This window comes from Canis aureus, chromosome 23 (genome assembly GCF_053574225.1).
Source record: "Canis aureus isolate CA01 chromosome 23, VMU_Caureus_v.1.0, whole genome shotgun sequence".
In the NCBI taxonomy this organism is placed as follows: Eukaryota; Metazoa; Chordata; class Mammalia; order Carnivora; family Canidae; genus Canis; species Canis aureus.
Window position 1 is genome coordinate 13394245 of NC_135633.1, and position 27072 is coordinate 13421316.

General features: G+C 36.1%; 1 protein-coding gene across 1 annotated transcript in view; it reads right to left on the bottom strand.

Moving 5' to 3' along the window:
- The window catches only part of PDE3B (phosphodiesterase 3B), a 167776-nt gene that overhangs the window by 62973 nt on the left and 77731 nt on the right, over window positions 1-27072 (bottom strand). Inside the window, exon 2 of the mRNA XM_077866391.1 lies at window positions 7305-7355. Within this exon, the coding sequence (XP_077722517.1) occupies window positions 7305-7355 (51 nt within the window). The remainder of the gene's footprint in view (window positions 1-7304; window positions 7356-27072) is intronic.

The window sequence follows — 27072 nt, forward strand, 5'->3', positions numbered from 1 at the left end:
CAACTCTTGATTTGGGGGTTTAATCAGGTCATGATCTCAGGATCATAAGATTGGGCCCCATGTCAGGCTCCCTGCTCAGTGGGGAGTCTGCTTGTTCATCTCCCTCTGTTCCTTGCCCTGCTTGTGCTCTCCAAAATAAAAAAAAGAAAATCTTAAAAAAAAAATGTCAGATAATTCCAAATCCGATTCATCTTGGTATTAAGCATTGTCTTTTCCCATTCAAGTTATGACTTTCCTTGTTCTTAGTATGAAAAGTTATTTTTTTATTTTATCATCAACATTTTGGGTATTATTCTACAAGACTCTAAGGTCCTATTTAAATCTTTTGTATTAGGAAGTAGTCTCTGTTAGGTAGGTCCTGGTCTACTTTTTCAGGCTGTGGTTCTTTTTTTCTTTTAAGATTTTATTTATTTATTTATTTGAGAGAGAGAGAAAACAGGAGAGTAATGGGGAGAAGCAGATTTGCCACTGAGTAGAGAGCCCAATGATGTGGAGTTTGATCCCAGGACCCTGAGATCATGATCAAAGCTAAAGGCAGATGCTTAATCAACTGAGCCACCAGGCACCCCTCAGGAATGTGGTTCTAATGATATTTTAGTTTTCAGAGCATTCACCGTGGTATTTCAGCCTGCTTGATGGTTTTCTGATGCCACTAGGGTTCCCACTGGTCCTTGTTATACCTCTGTGGGTGAGGAGATGGGAGGAATTTCCTCAGATTGAATCTCTAGGTGGGGGAAGAGAGTCTTCAGGCCACAGGGAGAAAGCAACTTCTGGATTAGACACGTGTTGTGGCAATAGCCCCTCTGCCACAACATGTAATAAAATTACTATAATTAATATTACTGAAAATGATGAAATGAAAATATAGATAAAGTGGCATTGGAGTTCAAAGAAGATACATAAACTTTAATCTGAATGGTTGGCAGAAACTTTATGGAAGGAGTAGCATTTGAGCTAGTAATTTGGTAGGATTTTATTTATAAAGATTATAATAAAACTACAAATGTATTTGGGGCGTTTATTCTTCAAGAAAGAATACAAATAAAGGTACAAAAGTAGTAAAATAGCCAAGTACAAGGAACATGAAATTATTAAAATACAGGCTTCATTTTTTTCTAAAAGAACATTGGAAAATAAGATGGAAAGGCAAGTTGGGACCACATTTTTGAGAACACGAGATCCCAGCTAATGGATATGAACAAGGGAAATTCATGGATTCTGAGCAAGTTAAAGAGGAAGAATCAAGCAAGGAAAGAGAAAAGGAAGTAATGGAGGCCACTGAAATGTTAGAGAGGATGAAAAGATAACTCTTTATGTTAAGAACGGACAGAGATGGGAAAAGAGCATTCTAGGCAGAGAGACAAGCAAGTGTGAAGACCCAGACACCCAGCCTGCCTAGCATGTTTGAGGAATAGAAGGGGACTGGAGTCACTAGAGCAGAGTAAATGAAGGAGAAGTTAGTAGGACACAATGTCAGAGAAGTAAAAGGGAGTAAAGTGGGGGACTATATTGTGTAAGGTCATTTGGTAAGGATTTTTAACCTTTATTATTCTGGGTGAGAAGAGCAAGAGTGACAAATTTTTAAAGCTGAACTTAAATTCCTATTTCCCACTGGCTTACATGTGGCAAATCTTGGTTTTTGCCCAGAGAGCTGGGGTTGATTAAAGAAGAGGACAAGGGAGAGGTAGGTGGCGTTCATGTGCAAATGCTAAAATATTTACTATTTGGCCCTTTACAGAAAAACTCTGCTAAGTCCTGTCTTGTATTATAATTTCAGAGACCCTTAGAATTCATTATTGAAATTAATATAATATTAACTCACATTTTTAGAGTGCTACCTACTAGACATTCATCATCATCATCATCATAATCAGCCCTCTGAAGGAATTGGTATCATTCCCGATCTACAGATGACAAAATAGATTCAGAGTGCCTTAAGAGGCTTGCCTTATTTTTCAGCAAGGACCCTGTCTCAAAGCAACTCTTCCGCCTAGAATAACTGGTCTAGAAAAGCTGAAATAAAAAGAACACCCATTTCAGGGCATCAGAGCACAGTCAAGCAGCCAGGCCTTGAAAGAACAAAAAGTCAGAGTTTAAAAATTAAAATGAACCCACCATACTGTACTACTTTTTCTCAAGGAGTCTGCTGTGGATTCATAATTGGCCAGGGCAGAGAGGACAAGAAGCACAGTAGTTAAGAGGTAGGAAATAGAGTGGAGCTTTCTGTAGTCACAGGAGGCTCGAAGACCAAAACTGGAGTATAGGGTTATCAGGACAGGCAGGGCTTTAAAGCCCAAGCAAGATCTCAGAGAGGAGAAAAAGAAGCAAGGTTGAATTCAGAGCTGCTTTCCCTCAAAGGCATTTGCCAATTTGCAAACAGTGGCGGAGAGATGGAGAAACCCAAGCAAAAATTCTCAAACAGATTTCTATTTTGAGAGTTAAATAGAGCTTTCAGCAGTCTAGAGGGAACAACATCAAAAGGACTTCCTAGAAAACACCACTAACCAAAAATTATTATGAGACAGAAAACTTAATAGGCCTAAAACTACTGAAGAAACTGAATATATAATTTAAAATTTGCTCATAAAAAAAGCTCCAGACGGAGATGGCTTCACCATAGCATTCTTTCAAACATTAGGGAAAGAATACCAGTCTCACCAAACTTTTCTAGGTAATAGGGTGAGTATCTCACTTTATTTTATGAGACTATAACCTTTATATCCAACATATGCCAAGAACATTATGAAAAACAGGAATTATAGGCCAACTCTCTCTCATAAACATAGATTCAAAATTCTAAAACAAAATATTAATAAAATCCAGTGACATATATAGGTATTTATATATATATATATATATTTTTTTAAATATCTTAATCAAATTTGCTTTATTCTGGGAATATGGGGATTGATGTGAGAAATAAAGACAGAAGAAAAATTATTAATTTTTATTTTTACTCCCTACAGCCCACTGACAAGTCCTTTAAGAAAGGCAGAGTGACATTCCTCTAGGAACTCAGCTGCCTGGATGTTAATACTTTGCTAAAGAGCAAAAGGCAATCTTAGCCCAAGCTCCAGGATCTTATAAGTCTACTTTAACATATAAAAATTCCTTTAGAAATTTCCTTTATCTCTAAACTCCCCAAAATACTTGTTGGCAATCATCCCCCAAGCATATGACCCACCAATATACATCTGAAGGGTCTCATGACTAAGGTTTTATTAGATGATAATAAATGACAGTTTCCCAACAACAGCTAGCCCCCTCAAGGTCCTGGAACCCTTGCTTCCAAAATTCCTCAGAGTCTTACACTACCTCTAACCCCCTCCCAACTTGAAAGTATATAATGGGCTTCTCCTCTTGACCCCAGTATAGCTCCTTCTGCCCACAGGTCCTGTCCCTGTGCTTTAATAAACCACCTTTTTGCACCAAAGACATCTCAATTCTTTTTTGGCTGTCGGCTTTGAACTCTAATGTCTTTTCCTATGTTAGGGATGGTTTAACAGAGACACAGAATTAAACAATACAATTCACCACATTAATAAATGGAAAAAATCCAGGAATCATCTCCATAGAGGCAGAAAGAGCATCTGATAAAAATTGTACACCCATCCATGACATCCATGACTAAAAAGAGAAAAAAAAATGTCTTTAGTAAACCAGGATTAGAACGGAACTTCCTTAATTTTTTTTGAACTTCCGTGATCTGATAAAGGATATCTCTAATAAATAAATAAAATCTTTAAACAAGTCAAAGATCTGACCAAAGAATATCTGAGCAACCAATTAACATATGAAAAGATGCTCAACCTGATGAGTTACCCATGAAATCCCAAGTATTAAAAGCACAATGATACACTCTTCCACAGCTACCAGAATGATTTAAAAATAGACCCTATCAAGAGTTCTCAAGGATGTGGAGCAACTGGAACTCTCAAAGGCTGATGGTTGGGTAAAAATTGATACTTCATGGAAAGTTGAGTGCTATCTACTGAAACTCAGCATATGCACACATACCCTGTGACCCAGCAACCCCCTCTGACATATACCCAACAAAAGACCTCAAGAATGCCAGCAGCATTACTTACAATAGTCATGAAGGGGTTCAGGACAGGCCATCCCAGAATGTGCCACTTTGGCACGTGTGTTATTTTGAGCTGAAAGCACTTGAAGTCCTGTGGTCTTAAGGGAAACTTTTGCCCCTCCTTTAAGTACACAGAAGACTCTAAATTGGGGGCTTTTCCCAGAAGAACGGTTTTTAACAGAGATAAATTTTTTAAAGGATGTTAAGTAATCTCTACGCCCAACATGGGTCTCAAACCTGTAACCCCAAGATCAAGAGTTGCATGCTCTACTGACTGGGCCAGCCAGGCACCCAGCAAAGAGGAATTTTATGTGAGTGAACCATCTACATGGTAAGGCAAACACCTAATTACCAAATATCTGCTCTTCCTACCACCCTGTGAATTACATTCCTTTCCTCTTAAGTCCTGGACCTCTGTTGTCCACTTTCTCCTCAGCTGAGAATGACATAGATATCTTATTTTGCCTATCTTTAGAATTTCCAAGTCTCTGTGGATTACCTATACAGATACCTATTAAATTTCATTTTCTCTGTTAATCTGTCTTATGTCAGTTTGATTCTTAGTCCAGCTACAGGACCTTTGAGGGGATAGGAATTCTTGCTTCCTGACACACAAAAAGCTGAAAAGAAAAAAATGTCCATCTATTATTGAGTAAATGAAAACATTGAGAGTATATTCATTCAATGAAATACTAAATGCAATGAAAATGAATGAATTACTATGGGCAATAACAATAATATTAATCTTATAAATAAAATTTTGAAAGAAAGAATCAAAATAGAAAATATATATCATTAATTCCATTTATATAAAATCCACAGACAGGAAAAACTAAGTTGTAATGACAGAAATCTGGACCGAAATAATGCTTGGGAGAAGTTGATGACCAGGAGGGGAGCATAAGAGAGGCTTTGGGGGAGCTGAATTCTTCTTCTGAAAGATGGTCACATGAATATAATCACTTTGAGAAAATTCATCAAGTTGTACACTTACAATTTGTGCATTTTTATGTATGAGTGTATATTAAAATTTTTGTAAAGGGATCATTAGAAAGAAAAGAGGAGGAGCATCTGAGTGATGCAGTCCGTTGAGCTTCCCACTCTTGGTTTGGCTCATGTTATGATCTTGGGGTTGTAGGGTCAAGCCCTGGGGTAGACTCTGCTAAGCGAGGAGTCTCTCTTTGAGTTTCTCTTTCCATCTTCCTCTGTCCTTCCCTGACCCCAGGCGGGCAGGCACAAGCTCTAGCTCTTTCTCCCTCCCTCTCCATCAAATAAATACATAAATCTTAAAAGAAAAGAGGTGGTGAGGGAAGAGAGAAAGGAAAAAGGGAGAAAGGTGCCTGATATCACATATCAGTGTGCTTGACTACAAGCCTATGCTCTTCACCATTACTGCTTATGTATTTTTAGATTTTACTGGTAGTTTAAATACTCTTTTAATTGGAAACTGAGGACCTTGGTGAGTATGACTGGTAAGGAAGCCCTTGTGTGGGTCAAAGAATCAGCCTTTTTTAGGTCAGAAGTGGCTTTCTCGATTTCACCTGATTGCAATAGGTATGCTTTTTGTTCACCAAAACCCAGAGAATATTTTGTTCTTCTGGGCTGTTGTGGCTCTTCCATTCACACCTTAAAAATAAAACCCATTCAGGGATGCCTGGGTGGCTCAGTGGTTGAGTGTCTGCATTTACTCAGGCCATGATCTTGGGGTCCCGGCATCAAGTCCTACATTGGGCTCCCCAGAGGGAGCCTGCTTCCCCCTCTGCCTATATCTCTGCCTGTGTCTCTCATCAATAAATAAATAAATTTTAAAAATAAATAAATAGATCTCATTCAAAGGAATTTCTCAAAAATGGTGATAGAAACAACTAAATAAATCTAATAAACAGAGGTAATGTTTCTTTGAATACAAAAGACAGAGATTTAATATTAATGTTTATCTATCAGTATAAAAACCACCAGGTTTTAAAACAGCATATTATAACATAATTAAATTAATTTATTTTTATATATTTATTAATATTTGTTATTCTGTATGTTTACATATAATTTACATTTATAATTATAATATATAATTATAATAACATATTTTTTGTAGAATCGAATACACACACATTTCAATACAATAGGAAAATGGGAAAATATCTGTAAAGATATATATCATAAGTTAACATAATTAACATAGTTATTGCTTGATATTTAGGAATGGGTTTTCTTTTTTCTCCTATACTTCTATTTTCAGTTCTTTTGATATGAATATATATTACTTAAGTGATCAAAAAAGTTTAAAAGTACATATTATATGATTTCATTTATATATATAAAGTTCATAAATAAGCCAAACTAATTGTTAGAAAGTCAGGACAGACATTATCCATGGGGATACAGTCAATAACCAGAATGGTACATAAGTGAGGCTTCTGGAATGCTAGTAAAGTTCTATTTCTTGATACAGGTTCTAGTTACATGGGACATTTAGTTTGTGAAAATTTATCAAGCTGTGCACTTTTCTGTATGTATAATTTAATTAAAAATTTACCCAAAACTTAAAAAAAAAAAAAAAAAGCCAAAAACTCTAAGTAGAGTGTTTTGGCTTCCCTAATAAAATATTCTGCCAATTGTTTTGCTTTTTCTCATATATGGCTTTTAATCTACTTTTTTCCCTGTCTGAATGAATTGCCCACAATCAGAAAAAAAAAAATCTCAACCTTAATATAGAATTATTAGTTTATTCTGAGCTCCAATTATATTAATATTTTAAAAATAACTTATACAAGTATGATTTATCATTTCCCTTTCCTTCCCTCATGATTAAAAATGTCTTTTTAAAAAAATTATCTAAATGAAAGTTGTTTATTTTAAATTAGTTCAGTTAAAAAAATCTCATAGCATAGAAATCTTACAAATCTAACTTTTTAAAAATGTCTAAAGTTTCAGGGTACCTGGGTGGCTCAGGTCACAATCCCAGGGTCCTCGGGTTCCCCGCTCATCAGGGAACCTGCTTCTCCCTCTCCTTCTGTCCCTCCCCCATTTCCTCTCGTGCTCTCTCAAATAAATAAATAATAAATAAATAAATAAATAAATAAATAAATAAATAAATAAAATCTTAAAAAAATAGATGTCAGAAGTTTCATTACAGTATATCAGAAACATTATGTGTCAACTATACTTCAATTAAAAAATTTCATTACAGATATTATTAGTAATATTTACTTATATTTACCTGATAATGAGGTTTATACCATTGCTTTAAGTCCCAATCCCAAAGAATCATCTGGGGAAAAAGAAAAAAGACAAAAAACCACTTCGTTACAAACCAGAAATAAACAAATATATGTAAAGACAAAATGGAACATCTTCAATTATACCTAGCTTACAGTTTGGGAGAGTAATTGGGAAAGTGAGAATAAAAATTATCTCTAGACAGAATATTCCATAAATTATGCACTCTGATTGAGAAATCAAAAAAATAGAATAAGGTCACTCTAATAAGCTATATTAACCTTCAAAATACCCATTACCACAATAAGGAAAATACAAATCAGAATAACACCCAGTTACCAAAAATACAAGAAAAATTACAAATCATCAGACACTCTCCCTCCCCTCATCATCTTCAAAGGATCATCACTCAACATTCTAAAGCAGTGTCAATGGGTGGTGCTATTTCCTTACTAATAAGGCACTTCTGTCAAAAGCAGTTTAAAAAGCCTGTCCTTTGGGTTAGATTAAGTATAAAGTAATGGATTTTAAAAAGCAACATTCAACCCTTTTGATATGCAGATAATTAGGATGGTTTTCCTATTTGTCTTCTTTATAGGCTACCAATGATAACTTCTTAGTCCCAGACTAGTATTTTCCTCTCTGTTTTCTTCCCAGAAAGCTTTCTGGCTGCTTCCCCTTCTCATAGTCACCATGCTCTAGAAGAAAACATTAGCTTTAATTTAGCAAGCTATAACTACTACCTATAATTAATCCTAAATTTCTCTTAAGTTTACTTAATTGGTCTCCATTTGCCAAAATAAATTGATTATAATGGCAATTTTCTATATAGCTTTGAACCTTAGGCTCGAATTTAAACCTAGTTAATTTGTAATATAACCACCTGATTTCTATATGCTGAATATTTTTTTTCAAGTAAATTCTACCCCCAACAGGGGCTCCAACTCACAACCCCAAAATTAGGAGTCACGTGCTCTACTGACCAAGCCAGCCAGGCGCACCCATATGGTGAACTCTGCTGTTTTTCATCCTTTGTCGTCTGTCTCCTGGATGCAAAAGATCTTAAAGTGTTATCCACTCTATCACCGGCCTAATATTTTATCAGGAGTTGGCATATTGTTGTTTTTTTTTTTTTCTGTAGAGGGACAGATAGTAAATATTTTAGGCTTTGCAAGCCACCTAAGGTCACTGTGACATAATCTTATTTTGTTTGTTTTACAATGCTTTAAAATGCAAAAACATTCTTAGCTGGAGAGCCATACAAAAACAGGATGCTGGCTGAATTTGGTCAGTAGGCTATATAGCTCGTTGACCCCTATTTTAGGTAATATACCCAAACCCTAATCACTCAAAAAATTATCAGTTGTCATTATCACCATATCCTTCTCAACATCCTTGCAGAGGGTCATTTCTTGCCAGTGAAAAGAAATCTATTTCTTCCCAAAGAAAATCCAGACATACAATACTATAACCACATCTAAAACTTCAGTACAAAAAAACAACAACAACAACAACAACAAAAAAACTTCAGTACCCACAGAAGAGCTGTTGTATGTAACTATATGCAAAGTACTTCATGAATATTAGTAGACTCATTAAATTTATGCAGTATTTTATATGGCCCTAAGTGTAATCCTGACATAATTATTTCAGGTTGTGATTTGACCAGAACACATTCTAGATTCTAGACACATTAATTAATGAGGTTTAAGATGTTAATTACTCTCTCAGAACACTCACATTAAGAGTAATGTAACTTGGGGTGTCTGGGTGGCTCAGTGGGTTAAAAGGAGCCAACTCTTGATTTGGCTCTGGTCATGATGGTAGGGCTCTGGGATTGAGCACCGCGAACAGACTCCACGTTCAACCCGGGTCTGCTTGTCCCTCTCCCTCTGCTTCTCCCTGTCCCATTCTGTCTCCTTCTCTAAAATAAATAAATAAATATTTTTTAAAAAGAGTAACTTGACCTAAATCCCCTTGTTTCTTTTATACTTGGCATTGCTATGCTCCACTTTGTCCATGCTATTCTTACACACTTGGTATTTTTTTAAAGCGTTTATTTATTTGAGAGAGACAGAGAAAGAGCTCATGCTTACCAGCAAGCACATACACGTGCACACAAACACAAGCAGGAGGAGGGGCAGAGGGAGAGGGAGAAGAAGCAGACTCCGTGCTGAGCAGGGAGCCCAACAAGGTCTATCCCAGGACCCCGGGATCATGACCTGAGCCAAAGGCAGATGCTCCACCACTGAGCCACCCAGGCATCCCCACAATTGGTATTTTAGACTCAACTGCAATACTTTACTTCTGTCCTTAATTTAGCCTGTCAAATTTTTCTTTTGATATTGAGGATGTCAACTCTCCACCATTCCTCTCATCATCTGCAAATCTGAGTTTTTCTTAAGTACACCAATAGAAGCACAGAATAGACAGGCGTGAAGTCAGAGCCACATGATGTGTCACCAAAAATTACCTAGGAGATAGGCATCAATTCACTAATTTGCATTCTAAATCTACAAACTTTCCTAACTGTACTGTCCTCCAAAACATACTTTTACGTTTCTCCTACAAAGTTTGCCAAAATCAAACAGTGACAAATGCCGATTCCTTACTTTCCCAAATCATGAATCTAAGTAGAAGCTGATCTTTTGCTAAATCAAGCACATTTTCATTAGGACAGTTTCTTAACATTGAGTCTTCCTTGTTCCCCACTTCATTCACCTACATGACAATTAAATAAATATATCTTTTTAAATGCTTGTACTCTAATGCCAGAACCATATCTGTATTCATATCATGCATCCTTAATGGTAGCCCTATCACTCCCCAGCAGGTAAAAATTGGTTCTTAGGAGACACACACACACACACACACACCAAAAAAAAATCTTAAAAATAATAAAATGGTTGTAGCCCTCCAAATGCCACATAACATAAATAGACAGACTGTCAATCTACAGTATTGAAATTTCATTGAAGGGGAGGGACAATTAGAGAAAAAAAAATGTCTAAAACAGCTCCTTAGGGGAATGATAATGAAATTAAGGTTGAGAAAAAAATGCTATAAAGGAGTCTGGTTTCTTGCTTATCAAAGCAACATTAGCTTATATTCTGAGGGAAACTGTGTCGAGGATGCCGACTCAGAAGCTGCTGCTGTAACAGGAGAGCTAATGTACACCCTATTCTAACAGCCCTTGGAGGTCTTTGTCTGAGATCCCCTGCATGTTAGGGGCTGAGAAGAGGCACAGTGAAAGTCACAAACTGCTAGAAGACTGTCTTCCATTTAATCTGAACAACAAGCATATTAGTGATTTTGAGAAAACAAAATTTTTGCATAGGTAGTAGAAGACATATGATCCAGGAATTCTGCAGCTAGGTATATCTAAAAGCAATGCTATTCGAAGTGTGCTCCAAGTAAGATAAAGAAATTAAGAGTACATGTTTAGAAACAGGTTGCTGAAATATTTCTAGTGTATTTTATAAAAGCATCAATTCACAACCAACAAATTAGGAGAAAAACCTTTCCAAAACTTGAATTTGCTATATAGTCGAACTAAGTGCACATAACTGCACTGTTCGGGGTAGCAAGAAAACTAGATATAACCCAAATGTCTATCCAAAACAAAATGGGGAAATTTGAGTATATTCATATTATGGAATACAATGGTGAAAATAAATGAAGTACAGCTACATACCATATAAATAAATCCCAGAAACATAAGATTGAATGAGAAAAGTCACAGGATACCTACAGCAGAATTTCATACATGTAAAATATACTGAAATATACTTTTTAGGAATATAAACATATGGGAAACTATAAAGAAATTCAGGATGGGGATTGTTTCCAAGGGAAAAGAGAAAAAAAAATGGATCTGGGAGTGGCATACAGGGAACTTCAAAGTTATTGGTAATGTTCAAAATTAATGGTAATGGAAAGTATAGATGGCATTTGTTATCCTTTGTCTGTACTTTATGCATACTTTACAAGTATTTATTAAGCTTTAATTAAGAATTTAGAAAGGTAAAGAAGACAGTGACTGGTGAAAACGCTTAAGAAATTGTGCTGTAAATGTCAAGAATGAAATGGGACAATAGTTGGGAAAGAATGTGGGGCTAATACTTTATTTTATTGTTAACATGGTTAACAAAAACTCTAGGTTCTAGAGCTTGTCTATACCTGATAAGAATGATCCAGGACAGTAGGAGAACTAATAATACAAGACAGATTGAGAGAGATATTCAAAGTAACAAAATCCTTAAGGAAAATATTGTTCAATGTCTCTATAATATTAGATAAAATTTAAACTAGGAAACAGTAATGGAGGATTAGCCATTATTTATCAGATTATGATCTGCGAATCACTAGTCATTCATCAATGCCCTGGAATATTTAGAGGGAAAAGGAATCTATGTAGTTTATATATATTCCAAAATTGTGAGACACAAGATTAATTCAGAAATCTCATCATCTTCATCTTAATAACAATTATATTCTTAAAAGCTAGGTAGGTAGGAAAAAAAAAGTTAGGTAGGTGCCCTAAGGCCTGTGTTATTCTTTACGAGTCAACTAAAATATTTTCATGTCGTTGGGATATTACTGTTCACATCTATTAAATTTGCATTCTTTTCATTGTGTTGCACTATATCTCCAATCAAAAAAAGAAATGGCTCAAAGCTGATTTCCTAAAGCTTGAAGTGTTGATAAAAATAGAAACATAAATAACTCAGAGTAAATGTCAGGCCTAGATTAAGAACAAGACTTTAATGCAAAGAAATATAAATCTAATGCAAATACCACACAAAGCCACAGAAATGAAAATATTAGTAGGACATACAGCAGTGACTATCTAAAAGCTAATTTTTTTAGACTTGTAAGTCATTTACCCTGTATTCTTCTGCATATTTTCCACTCTGAAACTTAACTGAATAATGATGATAGGAAGCCATGAAAACTTTTAAGACATATTCAAATGAAACATAAAAATCTTTTTGGTAAACCAACAGAATTTTTCTAGAACAAAGCACATAACGCTTTCTTATATGAATCTGAAGATTTTTGTTTTTAAAACAGAAGAGACAAAATCTATAGAGGCACCTTCCAGATTCTGTACTTCTCACTCCAAACGCATATAAAAAAAAGATAAACTATTGCCGAGAGCTTTGTAAATCCAGCCACACAGCCACACAGATGATAAGCATTATGCCGGAAGAGAGAACAGATCAAATAATTTCCAACAAATACTTACCATATGACACCTTGGGACATCACAGAATTGAAAAGGCATGTGATGTAGAAGAGTAATTACTACCATATTTGCATACAGCAGATATTTCACTTTACTGCTGGATAAATGCATTCATGTATTAAGCCTGAATCAACTCTTGTTATGTACAATACTTAGGAGGAAGAGTGGTAGACAGGTTTTTATGTGTCTATCACTGAAAACCCATGCTACAAAAAGCTATTTTCTCCCCTATTTAATGATTATTTCAGAACTCTAACAGAAACTGAGAAGCCAATGTTAGAGTAAGTTCTAAGAGAATCAGTTTTCAGTGCAGCAAGGAGAAGTCTTGCTAAACAATGAGAATATCTCCTAACTGCAAGTTTATACGCTACTCTATTCACAGAAAACAGCTGGTAGTTTGAAAAACATATACTGGTCATAATTCAGCATTAAAGAAATAGCATAAATATAACTGCACTCAATTTTTGGCCACGGAATATACATCTTTTCACTGTACTGTGGAAAATGGAGCAAATGCAAAACTCTTAAAAAACAAATATATAGGGGATCCCTGGGTGGCGCAGCGGTTTAGCGCCTGCCTTTGGCCCAGGGCGCGATCCTGGAGACCCGGGATCGAATCCCACATCAGGCTCCCAGTGCATGGAGCCTGCTTCTCCCTCTGCCTATGTCTCTGCCTCTCTCTCTCTCTCACTGTGTGCTTATCATAAATAAAATTAAATTAAATTTAAAAAAAAAACAACAAAAAAACCAAATATATAATATAAAAATAAATAGCAAATTCAATAGAAGCATTTTCTTCAATAAAATGCACAGAACTTCTATTTCTCAAGCTTTTAAAGATTTATTTGGAGTTTGTGTGTGTTGGTGGGGAGGAGGGACAGAAAGGGAATCCCCAGCAGAATTCTTCCTGAGTGTGGAGGGTGATGCAGGGCTCGATCCCACGACCCTAAGATCATGACCCCAGTCAAAATCAAGAGTCCGGTGCTTAACCAACCAAGCCGTCAGGCACCCCTATCTCTTAAGCTTTTAAAGTAGATAATGCCCATTAACTTAGCAACTGACACAGCTCTGAAAATAATCTTTGGTGAGAAATCTCTTTATAATTGCAGGGTCCATGTTGAATTTGAGTATTCAGAACCAGCAGCCAAAAACACTTGCTGGCTTCCATCACCCAATTATGATTTTGCTTGGATTTTTCTAATTAAAGAGAAATAGAGAAAAGAAAGAATTTGGTTGGATACAGAATGAACCTATGAATGGATACAGAATGAAACACACACCCTAGTTACTTACCAGTGAGCTACAATAGAGATACCCTTAATACTGCAAACAATGTCCATGGATATAAAAATATAGTAATTTTTTTTAGTTTTTAAAAATTATAATGAATCATTTTTATACATTTATCTAAAATTGGCAGGTGCCTACCACACATACTGAATATATAGTGTATGATACATGGATATTAAAAGTTTAAGAAAAGGTGGCAGAAACATTCATTCCTCCCATGTAATAATATATAGCTGTTTTAAAATCTTACTTGCAAGTAAACAGTGTATGTGATTATATATATATTTCCCAAGTCTGCAAATTTTAGGCATCTAAACTTTAGTACCAATACCAAAGTAGATTCTGTAAATAATTTAAATATAAAAATAAATAATTTAAATTAGCTAAATCTTGAATCACAGTAAAAAAAAAGAGTCTGTAGTTGGTATGGTATGTTTTCAGAATATGGTTCTACTATATTAAAAGACATTGTTTAATGAAAGTATGAAATTTTAATTGCTGTTTTAGGAGCTACCAATATTTATGTTTCCTTCTAAGCTCAAATGTACTATAAAAGTTATTATATATCTTCACACCCTGTGGTTATCTGTTCAAAACTAATTTTACAAACAGCATTCTAAGTAACGTATGAGGTATATACTACTAGAAGAATTTTTTTTTAGTTGATTTGATAAAGTGAACCCAAGACTACATCTTCATATAAATTCAACTTTGTGGTTAAAAAGTTAAATCCTGATAAAAGTTTCTGTTTGAATATGTTTATAAGTCCAACATGCTTTACAGAGCTCTACAAAACCACCAATACCACAGTGAAGCATCAGCAGTGCAACCAGGAGATGTTATCAGGTTCAATTACGTCAATGAGGTTTTATTTCATTGTTCCCTATGTAGCTGAAAAGAAAAACATGTATGTGCCTTCAAGTTAAACTTACAGAACTGTTGTACTTATGTGAAATTTTAAAAATATTTATCATGGTATAGCTGTGACTTAACTGTTAATAATACCCTTTATTCTCATATTTCTTAATGACATTTTACTTGAGCTTTGTGTATAAATCTATGCTAATGAAACAGATTGAATTTCAGTATTTCCAACTTTTTCTATTTCTGTGCCTTCCAACTTAGGCCCAATAAAGAAACCATTAAACTCTGTGATTGTATTTATTGAACATAAGCCAGAAACATAAATGGACAGCCGAAGCATTAAGCTAAAACTGGACTTTCTAATAGTCTACAGTGCAAAGATTGCACCCTGCACCCCTATATGACAAAGCAGGGCCGCAGACAGAAGAGCTGAGAAGCAGGAAAAAAAGTGTGTGTGTGTGTGTGTGTGTGTATAGGGAAGGTGGTAGGAAGACTAATATTACTTGGATATTGCCCCTACTAATCAAACAATATGATCATGGTAACTTAGACCATATGCTATGTACCAGCACTATGTTAGACACTTAATACATACTGTCTCCTTTAATCTTTGCTAGAATTCTCGGTGGTAAGCTTCTCCTCCCATTTTATAGATGACACAACAGAGGCTAAGTAAGGTGAAGTAATCTGCCAAAGTCACATGACGAGTAAATGGCAGAGACAGAAACTAAATTTGGCTCTCACTCCAATGCTTTAAGGATTCTTAACCATGAAGCCACCCACTATCATTTTATTATCATTTACTAAATACAATCAGGTGTCAGCGGTGTGACAGATACTTGGCAGCCATGTAAAATCACAACTTTGCAGGTCACCCCATTTTCTACAGGGAGAAGCTGAGGCTTGGTGACTATACTAATAATTCTGTATCTGCCTCCCTGTTTCCTTCTTTGCCCTGCCCTCCATCCTCGGGAGGTTGGTGCCTCTTTCTGCATCACCTCAGCTCCCATGCAGCTGGTTTCTGTTTAGGTTGGGACCCACCAACAGGAAACGAGAATCTGAGAGGAAAGAGAAACCAAGGTCATTTCTTTCTGCTGCCTACGTACGCACCATTGTCCCTGGTAATAGCTGTGTGTGTCCCCCACCAACCCCGTGACTCCAACACTTACCAGACGGCCTTCCCTTCACAGCTGAAGCTGTGACTCTGAAAACACGAATTCCACCTCTATTTTCCCACAGCCCCAGGTGAAGTAGCAGCTTTTCATGCTAGCTAGTCTCTAACCATCTCTTGTCCATTCTCTTAGCCCTGCTCATTTTCTCAAAGTAGATTCTTCACGAAAATCTTTTTATTAGAACCACCTTGAGGGATCCCTGGGTGGCGCAGCGGTTTAGCTCCTGCCTTTGGCCCAGGGCGCGATCCTGGAGACCCGGGATCGAATCCCATATCGGGCTCCTGGTGCATGGAGCCTGCTTCTCCCTCTGCCTGTGTCTCTGCCTCTCTCTCTCTCTCTCTCTGTGTGACTATCATAAATAAATAAAAATTAAAAAAAAAAAAAGTTTTAGAACCACCTTGAAATGAATTCTATTTCTGCACCCCTAAATAGTACAGGGATGTTGTAACTAAGTAAATTAATAAATAAATAGCTAGTAAATCACAGAGCTGAACTCAAGAATCTGAACTCAAATTTTATCTCCCTCCAATTTTATTCCCCTCCTACTATGTAAAAGAAGTATTCATGCTTTTTTATGAGAGCTTTCATTCCCCAAATGAAAAGTATCTACCAAGACTTTTTTTCTAATCCAATCACTCTCTAAAATCTGATCCCATCTTTTCTGCATTTCATGCAGTTACTATAGACGGACTTTCTGAGTCAATTCCATAAACATACTAGATCCGTCTGCCTACTTGAAGATATTCAAAGCTACTCTCTGCCTCTCTCCTACAACATCATTTTCTCTCTCTACAAAATCAGTCCCATTAGATTATAAACATGCTGCAATTTCTCACATCTCACCTTCACATATCTTTTGGGATCACACTTACACCCGGCCACTGTCCCATTTCTCTGCTCCCTTTTAGAGCAAAACTCCTCAAAGGAGTGACGTTTGCCTGTTGTTTCCAAATCCACTCCTATAATTCTCTCTTAAGAGGACACTGATCTAGCTACGCTGGTTTATTTACTGGTCCCTGAACATGTCGGGCAAGTCCCAATAAACTTCATTCCCCTTATCTTTTTCTTGGAAAAAGCAAAAGGAAATAAATTACATAATACTGTATTATAAGGTATGATTTTCTGAAGCTGGACTGATAATTCAGATTTTAAGTAGGACCCGAAATACAAGTTTTGTTCTGTTTTCTGTCAAGAATACAAAATCTGAGATAAAGATATTTAAAGGGACAGGAATAAACATTAGGTTGAGTGAGCAAAATACAAAAGTACGAAAGTCATACACTGAAATACATAGAGCTTTAACCTGTGAAAGTACCAATTTCTGAAATCTCTGTCCTACTGATAAACTAGTAAACACTCAAAATTTTTGTTTTAAGACTATTTTGTTTTTACCGTTTGATGTTCTGAAATAGAGTAAAACACCTTTTTTGAAACCTTACAATTTTTCATTATTATTTAAAAGTTACAAAACAGTTCCACATACCATGGCCTAATTAGCGTGCTAAGGAAATTCAAGCACAGAGAGCCATTTCCTAAGAAGAAAATGTAATATCTTCTATCTTACCAGTGTTCTTAAATCTCTTATTCTCTCTAGAAATTTTCAAAGTTTTATCTACCTGTTCCTCTTCCAGATCTCCTATGTCTTTCTCAATATCTATCTTGGTGCATGCCTCAACTGCTTTCTCTAACATATGACTGAACAAAATTTTATCTCCATCCCTGACACAGACTCTACATTCTCACCAAAGGACATATTGTTCTGGGGGTAATATGTCGAAACTAACTGTAAAAAATTGGAATTGTAAACCTTTAAAGAAAATAATTTCAGAACGCCTGAGTGGCTCAGCGGTTGGGCATCTGCCTTTGGCTCAGGGTGTGATCCCAGAGTTCTGGGATCGAGTCCCACATCAGGCTCCCTGCAAGGAGCCTGCTTCTACCTCTGCCTATTTCTCTGCTTCTCCCTCTCAGTCTGTGTCTCTCATGAATAAATAAATAAATCTTAAAAAAGAAAAAAAGAGGGCAGCCTGGGTGGCTCAGCGGTTTAGCGCCGCCTTGGGCCCAGGGCCTGATCCTGGAGACCCGGGACCGAGTCCCAGTCGGGTTCCCTGCATGGAGCCTTCTTCTCCCTCTGCCTGTGTCTCTGCCTCTCTGTGTGTCTGTCATGAATGAATAAATTAAAAAATCTTAAAAAAAAATAATTTCTATTTTCCCCCTACCATGAATGAATAAAATATCTTCCTTTTACGTTGCAATATGATGTTTAGTAAAATTTAAGCTAGTAAGAGGATCAAATTAATAATAGCAAATATTTTTTAAAACCTTACTAAAACACTTGAAGAATTCAGGATTGCATGAGGAATATCCTAATAAATATTCTAGAATTCTAAGTGTGGTTGATAAACAAGACCAAAAGAGAAAAAGAAAATGGCTCCTCACTTCGAAAACAAAAATTTGCTACAAACTTGAATCTGGGTCTGGAAAGAAAACCAGGAGATCATGAGGTCCTTCCAGGTCGATGTGGGATCCACCTAAGATGGTGATCTTACAACCAAACCTAAAGACACCCTCATCTCTACATACAGTAACAGGTAGACCAATGCCCAAGCCCAGGCTCAGACACTATACTCCACTGCTTCCATCTACATATGGCTCAAACAGAGGAGTCTGGGTTGCTTTTTTCCTCACAATCAGCTCTATACAGCTCACACAACTAAAAGATCCACAAATCACAGACATTCGAGTAAAAGAAAGGAGCTAGCTGGTCCTACAGACAAGCACAACCTCTGACTAACAAAGCAAATACAACATGTATTTCGCCTCTGATTGCCCTTTAAAATTTATTTGGGGGCAGATAAATTATAGTTTAAACTTAAGAATGGTGAGCCAACCAAGACACAAGCAGTACTGTTGAAATAGTAGAAAGAGAGAGAAAGAGAGAGGAAAAATTTAAAAATAACATGCAAAATCTCTGCTGGAAGTCCCTTTGTTTCGGAATCTGCTCTCTGGCTCTTTTGTATCTGGGTCTCATCTAATGTGTTTACAGAGACACATAATCTTTATATTCCCAAATAATACAATGGAGAGTGCTATGTGGGTATTTTACCATGGGCAGAGATTACAAGTATACTTCATCACCAATTTGTGATCTCTGCCTCAAGAGGAATACTGAAGGGGACTGAAATAAAGACTCTTCAAGGAAAAAGCTAGAATTTCCCTTCAAGGGCTCAACTCTAGGCTTTGATATCCTCTCTGCAGTCTACCCATCCTACACTGTCTTTGACCATTAGAATGATCAATGCCAGCTATGGGCCCAGGACCATTCTGACTATCGAAGTTTCCCATTTTCAAACATGGGTTTTGTCCAATCCATCTTTGGACAGAGAGTGGGAAGCCCTGTAGGTAATATCTAAATACTGTTTGAGTCATGCATTTGAAAGAGAACAAACGGTCCGTCTCAATCTTTTAGTGTTGTCAAATTTCTGTCTCATTGCAGCTGAAACAAAGTAAAGCCTACTTAAAAAAGGAGAGGCACCATATGCAAACCATATGGTCTGGCAAACCATATGCAACAAAAGCGAGTGAAAACATGTATGTTCACTATGTTAGGCATTCTGTTGGGAGCTTTACGTACATTATTACATTCAACCTTCATATTCAACCTGTGAGATCAGGGTTTTTTTTTTTTTTTTTTAATGTATAATGAAACTTAGATTAAATAATTTGTTGAATGACTCATTTTAAAAATTCCTCTTTCTTCTTCCTTATACCAATCTAATTCAATCTAGATATTTCTGATTTTCTGTCATCACCATATTTTTACATTTTTATTACATCAAGCCTGGATCACTTAAACCAGCCTCCAATCAATTTTCCTCTCTTACAATTACATCCACTTTATACAATAAAATCAATCTTCAAAGCCATTTGTATCATGTTACTATCCTATTATAAATATTGAGAATATATTTTAGCTGAAAGGAATTTGGAAGTCAACAATTCCACTCTTCTCATTTTACAGACAGAGGAAACAAGGACCAGAGTAATTAAGTTATTTTCCTTCTCTTTCTTACTTCTGCGCCTAACCTCATTCAATTAAAAAAATCTACCTGTAGGCAGACATCTGAATTTTTTTTAAAGGAACGGTTTGGTTTTAAGTGAGACAAGCCTTCTGCAAAGAAAATACAAACATCTCTCTCTGATTACCTTTTATAATTCTACCAACTTAACTGTCCAACTATGATCACATCTGATTATCTCCCCAAACCAACTGCGGGGGTGGAGTGGGTAGATAGACCTGGAAATGCAATCTGCTTACCACTTTCTGCATCTGACTTAAACCTTATTTTCCTTGGTTTTATTCTTTACTTCCTATTTCTTAAACTCAGTTGATATATCTGACCTCTTCAAACAGAAGAGGTACTTAAAGGCCACAGTGAAAGTATTCTTTAAACAATAAAGCTTTTTGGAAGCAGCAGCTGTAAGCTAATTTAGAAATTAATAATCAGAAATAGATTATTCAATATGAAGAAGCACATTGCCAGTATGGTTAAGATATAAGACCAGAAACAGATTCTGGTAAATGGCTACATCTCCAAAACACAAAAGATATTCTATACAATAATGACTATTTTGGAAAGCAGCATAGGTATGATTAAGAATATTTGCTTGTCACTTGTGTGAAACAAAACAACTTCACATGGATAAAATTTTAAATAATTATTACTATCATTGTTAATCACTGTAACAGAGATACATTTACTAGGCCTTTTTCTGCCTTTATTATGCAACTGAATGTTAAATTTAGGAGATAAAGACATTAAAGAAAGTTGTCATAAAGGCATAGATTGTAATTAACCAAGAAAAAAATTTAAAATCAATGTATAGTAACAAAATTATTCTTTTTTGCATTTAAAATGAAAATTTACCATTTTTATTTGTGATTTTATTGGTCAGATACAAATTATTCAGGTTGCCAGCAGAATCTGTTTGACACTGGTAGGCATTAGTTGAGTAAATAAGTTTTGTCATGGTAACAGAGCTTAAAATTAAGCAAACAGAGATACTAGCCCCATAGTGACTTGATTTGAAAATGAAAATAGAACCTCTAGTCTATTAAAAAAAAAATCAGATCCCCAAGGATTGTCATAGTATATCCTAAAATTGTGAAATAAAGTGTACTAAAAGCTTTATGCTTTGCATGAGCAAAATGACTTTTTAAAATAAATTTTAACTAGAGATACTACATTTTAAGGAAAACATCACCATGTTGTAGACCGTCAAACACTATTTTTCCATGGATAAAATTTAAAAATCTGAGAATTACTTCACATGAATTTTTATTATAATGTGAGATGATCAGCTAAAGAAACTGACAGATCAAAATCAAGCCTCACGTAACTTTTAGAGATCCTATATAAACTGAGGGCAACTGCTGACTGTCCAGTGTGGAATAAATTTATTCTCCCAAACATTAAAGTTTCTGATAGTGCTGCACAAGTAATAGTCATCAACAGTACAACAGTAGCTCCCACTACTGGGAGCATAAAAAAGGAAACTAGACAGGGGCACCTGAGTGGCTCAGTTGGTTGAGCATCTGCCTTCGGCTCAGGTCATGATGCCGGGGTCCTGGGATCAAGTCCCACATCTGGCTCCTTGTGGGAGCCTGCTTCTCCCTCTGCCTATGTCTCTGCCTTTCTCTGTCTGTCATGAATAAATAAATAAAATCTTAAAAAAAAAAAAAAAGGAAACTACTTAGTTCTATTAAGACCTGTCGATGATCAATATATAAGAATTTTTTTAAATACCTCTATTTTTAACTTAATAGTCTTTTTTACCCCTAAATTGACAGCTGCTCATTGATGAGGGGGACAAAACCACACCAACCTAGTGTTTTGCCAAGATTAGTGAGGCTAGCACAGTGACAAATTGTGCTAATTCTTGACAACAAGGCCATTAAAAAACAAACTAACCTAGCCTTTTTGGTATGCTGATGGTTAATGAGGATAGCTAAATAAACCATTAGGTTGGCAACAGGTATGTCAGCATCAGCACTGCTTACTAATTCACCAATTATTAATATAAATCAGAAGCAAAATACGGACCTTCAGTCTCTAGGAGGACATTGGTCTGATTTGTTCTCAACTGTGACTCCAATATCTAACAAAAGTTGCTTAATAAATACTTGTAAAATTAATTAACCTATAAATATCACTCGTCACATTTTGTAAATCTGAAATCCTGATCATGGAAATTATCGATACTACTACTATTAGCTAAACTTTATTGAGAGCATACTCTATGCCATTATGTAGCTTAAGACCTGTTGTTCTCTTTCTGGCAGTTAACTATGGCCAAGAGACACAAAGTAACTTGTCCAAGTTTACATGGCAGGTTACTGACAGAGCCAGAATTCAAACTGTGGCTTTCGTAACAAAATCCAGAATTTTAATCTCAATATTATACTAGAATCTTCACATCAGAACAGTTTATAAAAATATGAAAATGATGAATTTTCAAATGATAAATACTCATAAAATATGACTTGCCTTCCTAGCTTTTATTACTTGGTCTTCTGCTAAAGTTGAGTTCTTAACCACTTATAACATCTTCTTCTATTAGAGAGTTGAACAACTTAATGCAGTCAGAGTGTCCTACAACTTAGAATACCAAGGACTGCACTACTTTTGTTCCAAATGTCAGTATAGAAATGAATGCACTATTTATCGTGAAGATAAAAATAAGAATGTACTTTTTTTTTTTTTTAAGAATGTACTTTATAAAATGTAAAGCATTACAAAAATGCTCAAAAAAATGCTCATAGAATACTTTAGGTGTGGTTATGCCATTGTCTAAAATACATGATGTCTGGATTGCTCACACTTAATAAATGTTACCATGTATTGTATAAATTATCTTGCTCCTTGGGCTGGACATTCTCCATTTGTCCCTTCAGATTCACTCTCCAAATGGCAGTTTTCCATGGGAGGCTTGACCTTCTTAGACTGACTCAAAAGGTTGTCATCTGGTTTTTCATAGAAGACTCCAGGAGACACCAGCAGAGATGAAAGGGTGGGAGGAAAAGGAGGCACTCCTTCCTACACACCATAGGCTGGCAGTAGCTGGATTCCTCCCCTCCACGGAAAGCTACAGCTTCTGTTGGGAACCCTCCCCTGTAGCTCTTACAGCTACCCCTTGTCTCTTTAGGTGTTGGGTGGTGGTAGGGTTGTTCCTTTAACTCCCTCACACCTTTATAAATTGTCTTTGTTAAACGATCCTCACTCCACTTTAGTGTGCCATTTGTTTCTTGCTGGGAACCAGATTGATACACTCAACTAGATTATAAGGTTTCCTCAATGATTTAGACTGTTTCTCATACTTCTTTATTGTCATCCTTAGAACCAACATAAACACTTACATATAAATAAAGTATACTAAAAAGACACTGGATAGGAATGCCTCAGTGGCTCAGTCCATTGAGCATGTCTGACTCTTGGTTTTGGTTCAGATCATGATCTCACAGTCAGAGCCCACATCCGGCTCTGTGCTCAGCACAAGGTCTACTTGGGATTCATTCTCTCTCTCTCTCCCCCTCTCTCTCTCCTCCCCCCACCTCTCCTGCTTGTGCTCCACCCCCTTTCTCTAAAAAAAAAAAAAAAAAAAAAGGACACTGGACAGAAAATAAGAATATTTCAGTTCTACCTTCAATTCTACCAGTACTAGCTCCCACTAAATCTTGGATTCTTTTTTTTTCTTAAGATTTTATTTATTTATTCATAGAGACGCAGAGAGAGAGAGAGAGAGAGAGAGAGAGAAGCAGGCACCATGCAGAGAGTCCGACTTGGGACTCATCCAGGGTCTCCAGGATCACGCCCTGGGCTCCAGGCGGACCTAACCGCTGCGCACCCGGGGCTGCCCTAAATCTTGGATTCTTAATTGCAAAATAAGGATTAAACTGGATTAAATGGTCATCTAAAATTTGTTCCAAGAATGATGTAGAATTATTTTTTCTCTGCTAATAGTTGAAATCCCACCAATAAAGATTTCTTTCTTTTGTGTTTGGATAAGCATGGTATCACTTAAAAACAAAATAATCATTGTTTAGCTCCATATTGGCAAACTTCTTATGTAAAGGGCCAGACAGTAAATATTTTAGGCTGTGTGGCCAGGAAACAAAAAAAGTACTATAAAAGTATTTCTATAACAAGAGAAAAACGTATAGTTTTTATTGACAAAATGCAAAATATAATAGTATAAACTTTTATAATGCCAGTCTGCCGATGAAAAGAATGGAATTATTTTGGGAGGAGAGCATTTCATTTCACTGGGACTCAAGCTTGGTATTGTCTATCATCAAAATCAATGTTCATCTACTAATGCTCATCTATAATATGATTTTATATATATCACCCTTGAAAATGTCTTTTCAGATGAATGGATAGAGAAGATATAGCAGCAATGTCCACAATAGCCAAACTGTGGAAGGAGCCTCGGTGTCCATCGAAAGATGAATGGATAAAGATGTGGTCTATGTATACAATGGAATATTCCTCAGCCATTAGAAACGACAAATACCCACCATTTGCTTCGACATGGATGGAACTGGAGGGTATTATGCTGAGTGAAGTAAGTCAATCGGAGAAGGACAATCATTATATGGTTTCACTCATACGGAGAACGTAAAAAATTCTGTGTGATAGGGATTAAAGGGAAAGGAGAGAAAATGAGTGGGAAAAATCATAGAAGGTGAATCCATTAAGAAACAGAGACTCCGGGGATCCCTGGGTGGTTCAGGCTTAGCGCCTGCCTTTGGCCCAGGGCGCGATCCTGGAGTCCCAGGATCGAGTCCCACGTCGGGCTCCTGGCATGGAGCCTGCTTCTCCCTCCTCCTGTGTCTCTGCCTCTCTCTCTCTCTCTCTGTCTGTCATAAATAAATAAATAAATCTAAAAAAAGAAAGAAAGAAGAAAGAAAGAAAGAAAGAAAGAAAGAAAGAAAGAAAGAAAGAAAGAAAGAAAGAAAGAAAGGGAGACTCCTAACTCTGGGAAACGAACAAGGGGTGGTAGAAGAGGAGGTGGGTGGGGAGTTGGGGTGACTGGGTGACGGGCACTGGAGGGGGCACTTGACGGGATGAGCACAGGGTGTTATACTATATGTTGGCAAATCGAACTCCAATAAAAAAATATACATAAAAAAAGAAAATGTCTTTTCATTGATATAAATACTACCAAATATTAGACACCAGTCCTGTCAAGCATATGATTTTAACTGAGTATATTCAATATTTGAAAAGTATTCACAAAATTAGATTCTTCTGGTATGTGCATTTCAGCTTGTCATTACATTGATCCAATGGAAGGTTACTTGAAAAGTTCCTTCACTGGGCAGTTAAATGGATTCTGAAATATAAAAAATCCTTTACTTGTACTCAGTTCCAAAAACCACTGCTCAAACTGTACTTTGATCTTAGAAATATATCTGCTGCAAATCTGTGTGGAAATGTAGACCCCACTTCTTGTTTTAACTTTTGCCATGTAAAGTACATAAAACAGCTTGACATTATTTGTGATTCAAATAACATTCATTCTCACCAAAATTATTTTTACTGCAGCATAAATTTGGCATTTAAGTATTGTTATTCCTTGTAATTCTAGGTTGAATCCATTAAGAAACATTATCAAGTTTGCACACAGCATAAGCTAATTTCCAAAGTCATTCAGTGTTTAACAATGGTTGAGGGTGGTCCTCTCATTCAGAAAAATTTCAATCTCAACTCTGAGCTCAAAATATACAATAGACAATAGTGGATATATTACAGTGATTGTCTTTCCAAGATTGAGCTACATCCGGATTTGCAAGAGCAAAAGGGAGGCCAGAGGTGACGGGCACTGAGGGGGGGCACTTGACGGGATGAGCACTGGGTGTTATATGTTGGCAAATCGAACTCCAATAAAAAAAATAAAATAAATTTTAAAAAAGGGAGGCCAAGGGTGCATAGTCAAAGATGCCTAGAAAGTTGAAGTCTAAAGAGACTGACATTATAAAAATATTAATAAAAATAATAATTAAGAATGAGGAGATTTATAAATCACACGTTTAAGAGGAATGTTGTCATATATAAAAATCCATATGTATAAAGTAGATAAACTGGAAGTATGGCTGCTCACTTTCCAAGATACAGTTCATTTTTCCAAAGGACTTACTGCAGAGTTCTTTTAAGTAATATCATCTATAAAACAGTAATAACACTCACACTCCGGTTATTTACATCAAATGAAGGCCTACATATTACTGTAAAAATTGACCTCAATAAATGTTAACATTATTTACTACTATTGTTTGATGTTAATAATGAGTTCTCTTGACTTAAATGTTTACAAAATTTTGAGGAATAATGAGCAGTAAGACTAAAGTGTTAAAGAAACTAGCCAGGGCAGCCCGGGTGGCTCAGGGGCTTAGCACCGCCATCAGCTCAGGGCGTGATCCTGGAGACCTGGGATCGAGTCCCATGTCAGGTTCCCCGCATGGAGCCTGCTTCTCCCTCTGCCTGTGTCTCTGCCTCTCTCTCTGTCTCTCTCATGAATAAATAAATAAAATCTTAAAAAAAAAAAAAAAAGAAACTAGCCAGTAAAATTATATTATCAAATTAAATTATCTAATTATCAAGGGAAAAAATAAAATTAAATTTCCATAAATATCCACGCAAATCAGAAAGGAACAACTAATTTATGAAAAGTGAACTATCATCCCTCTATGCCAAAAATGCTGTCTAACGTCTTTGCCTATCTACTGAACCAAGTCCATTCTCACAACCCATATTACTTTGCCTAGGTCTTTGTTAGAGCTACTGTGAAAAAAAGAAAAAAAAAAAAGTTGTATGTAATTTAACACAATCTACGTAGGAAGTTCCCTAAACACAGGCTTCCATAATCATTCTATTTTCTTCAAAATTAAAAATATATTTTAATTTTATATTTATTTACATATTTATTTTTATAAAATGAGACTCTGTTGGTGTGAAATAAACTATTTTTATAACAATTCTTGTTTTCTAACTTCCAAAGCAAGACAGTATTTATTCATCTAACATCAAATGAAGATTTAAAATTCTTTGGTGCTGGGCAGCCCCGGTGGCACAGTGGTTTAGCACCGCCTGCAGCCTAGGGTGTGATCCTGGGGTCCTGGGATCAAGTCCCATGTC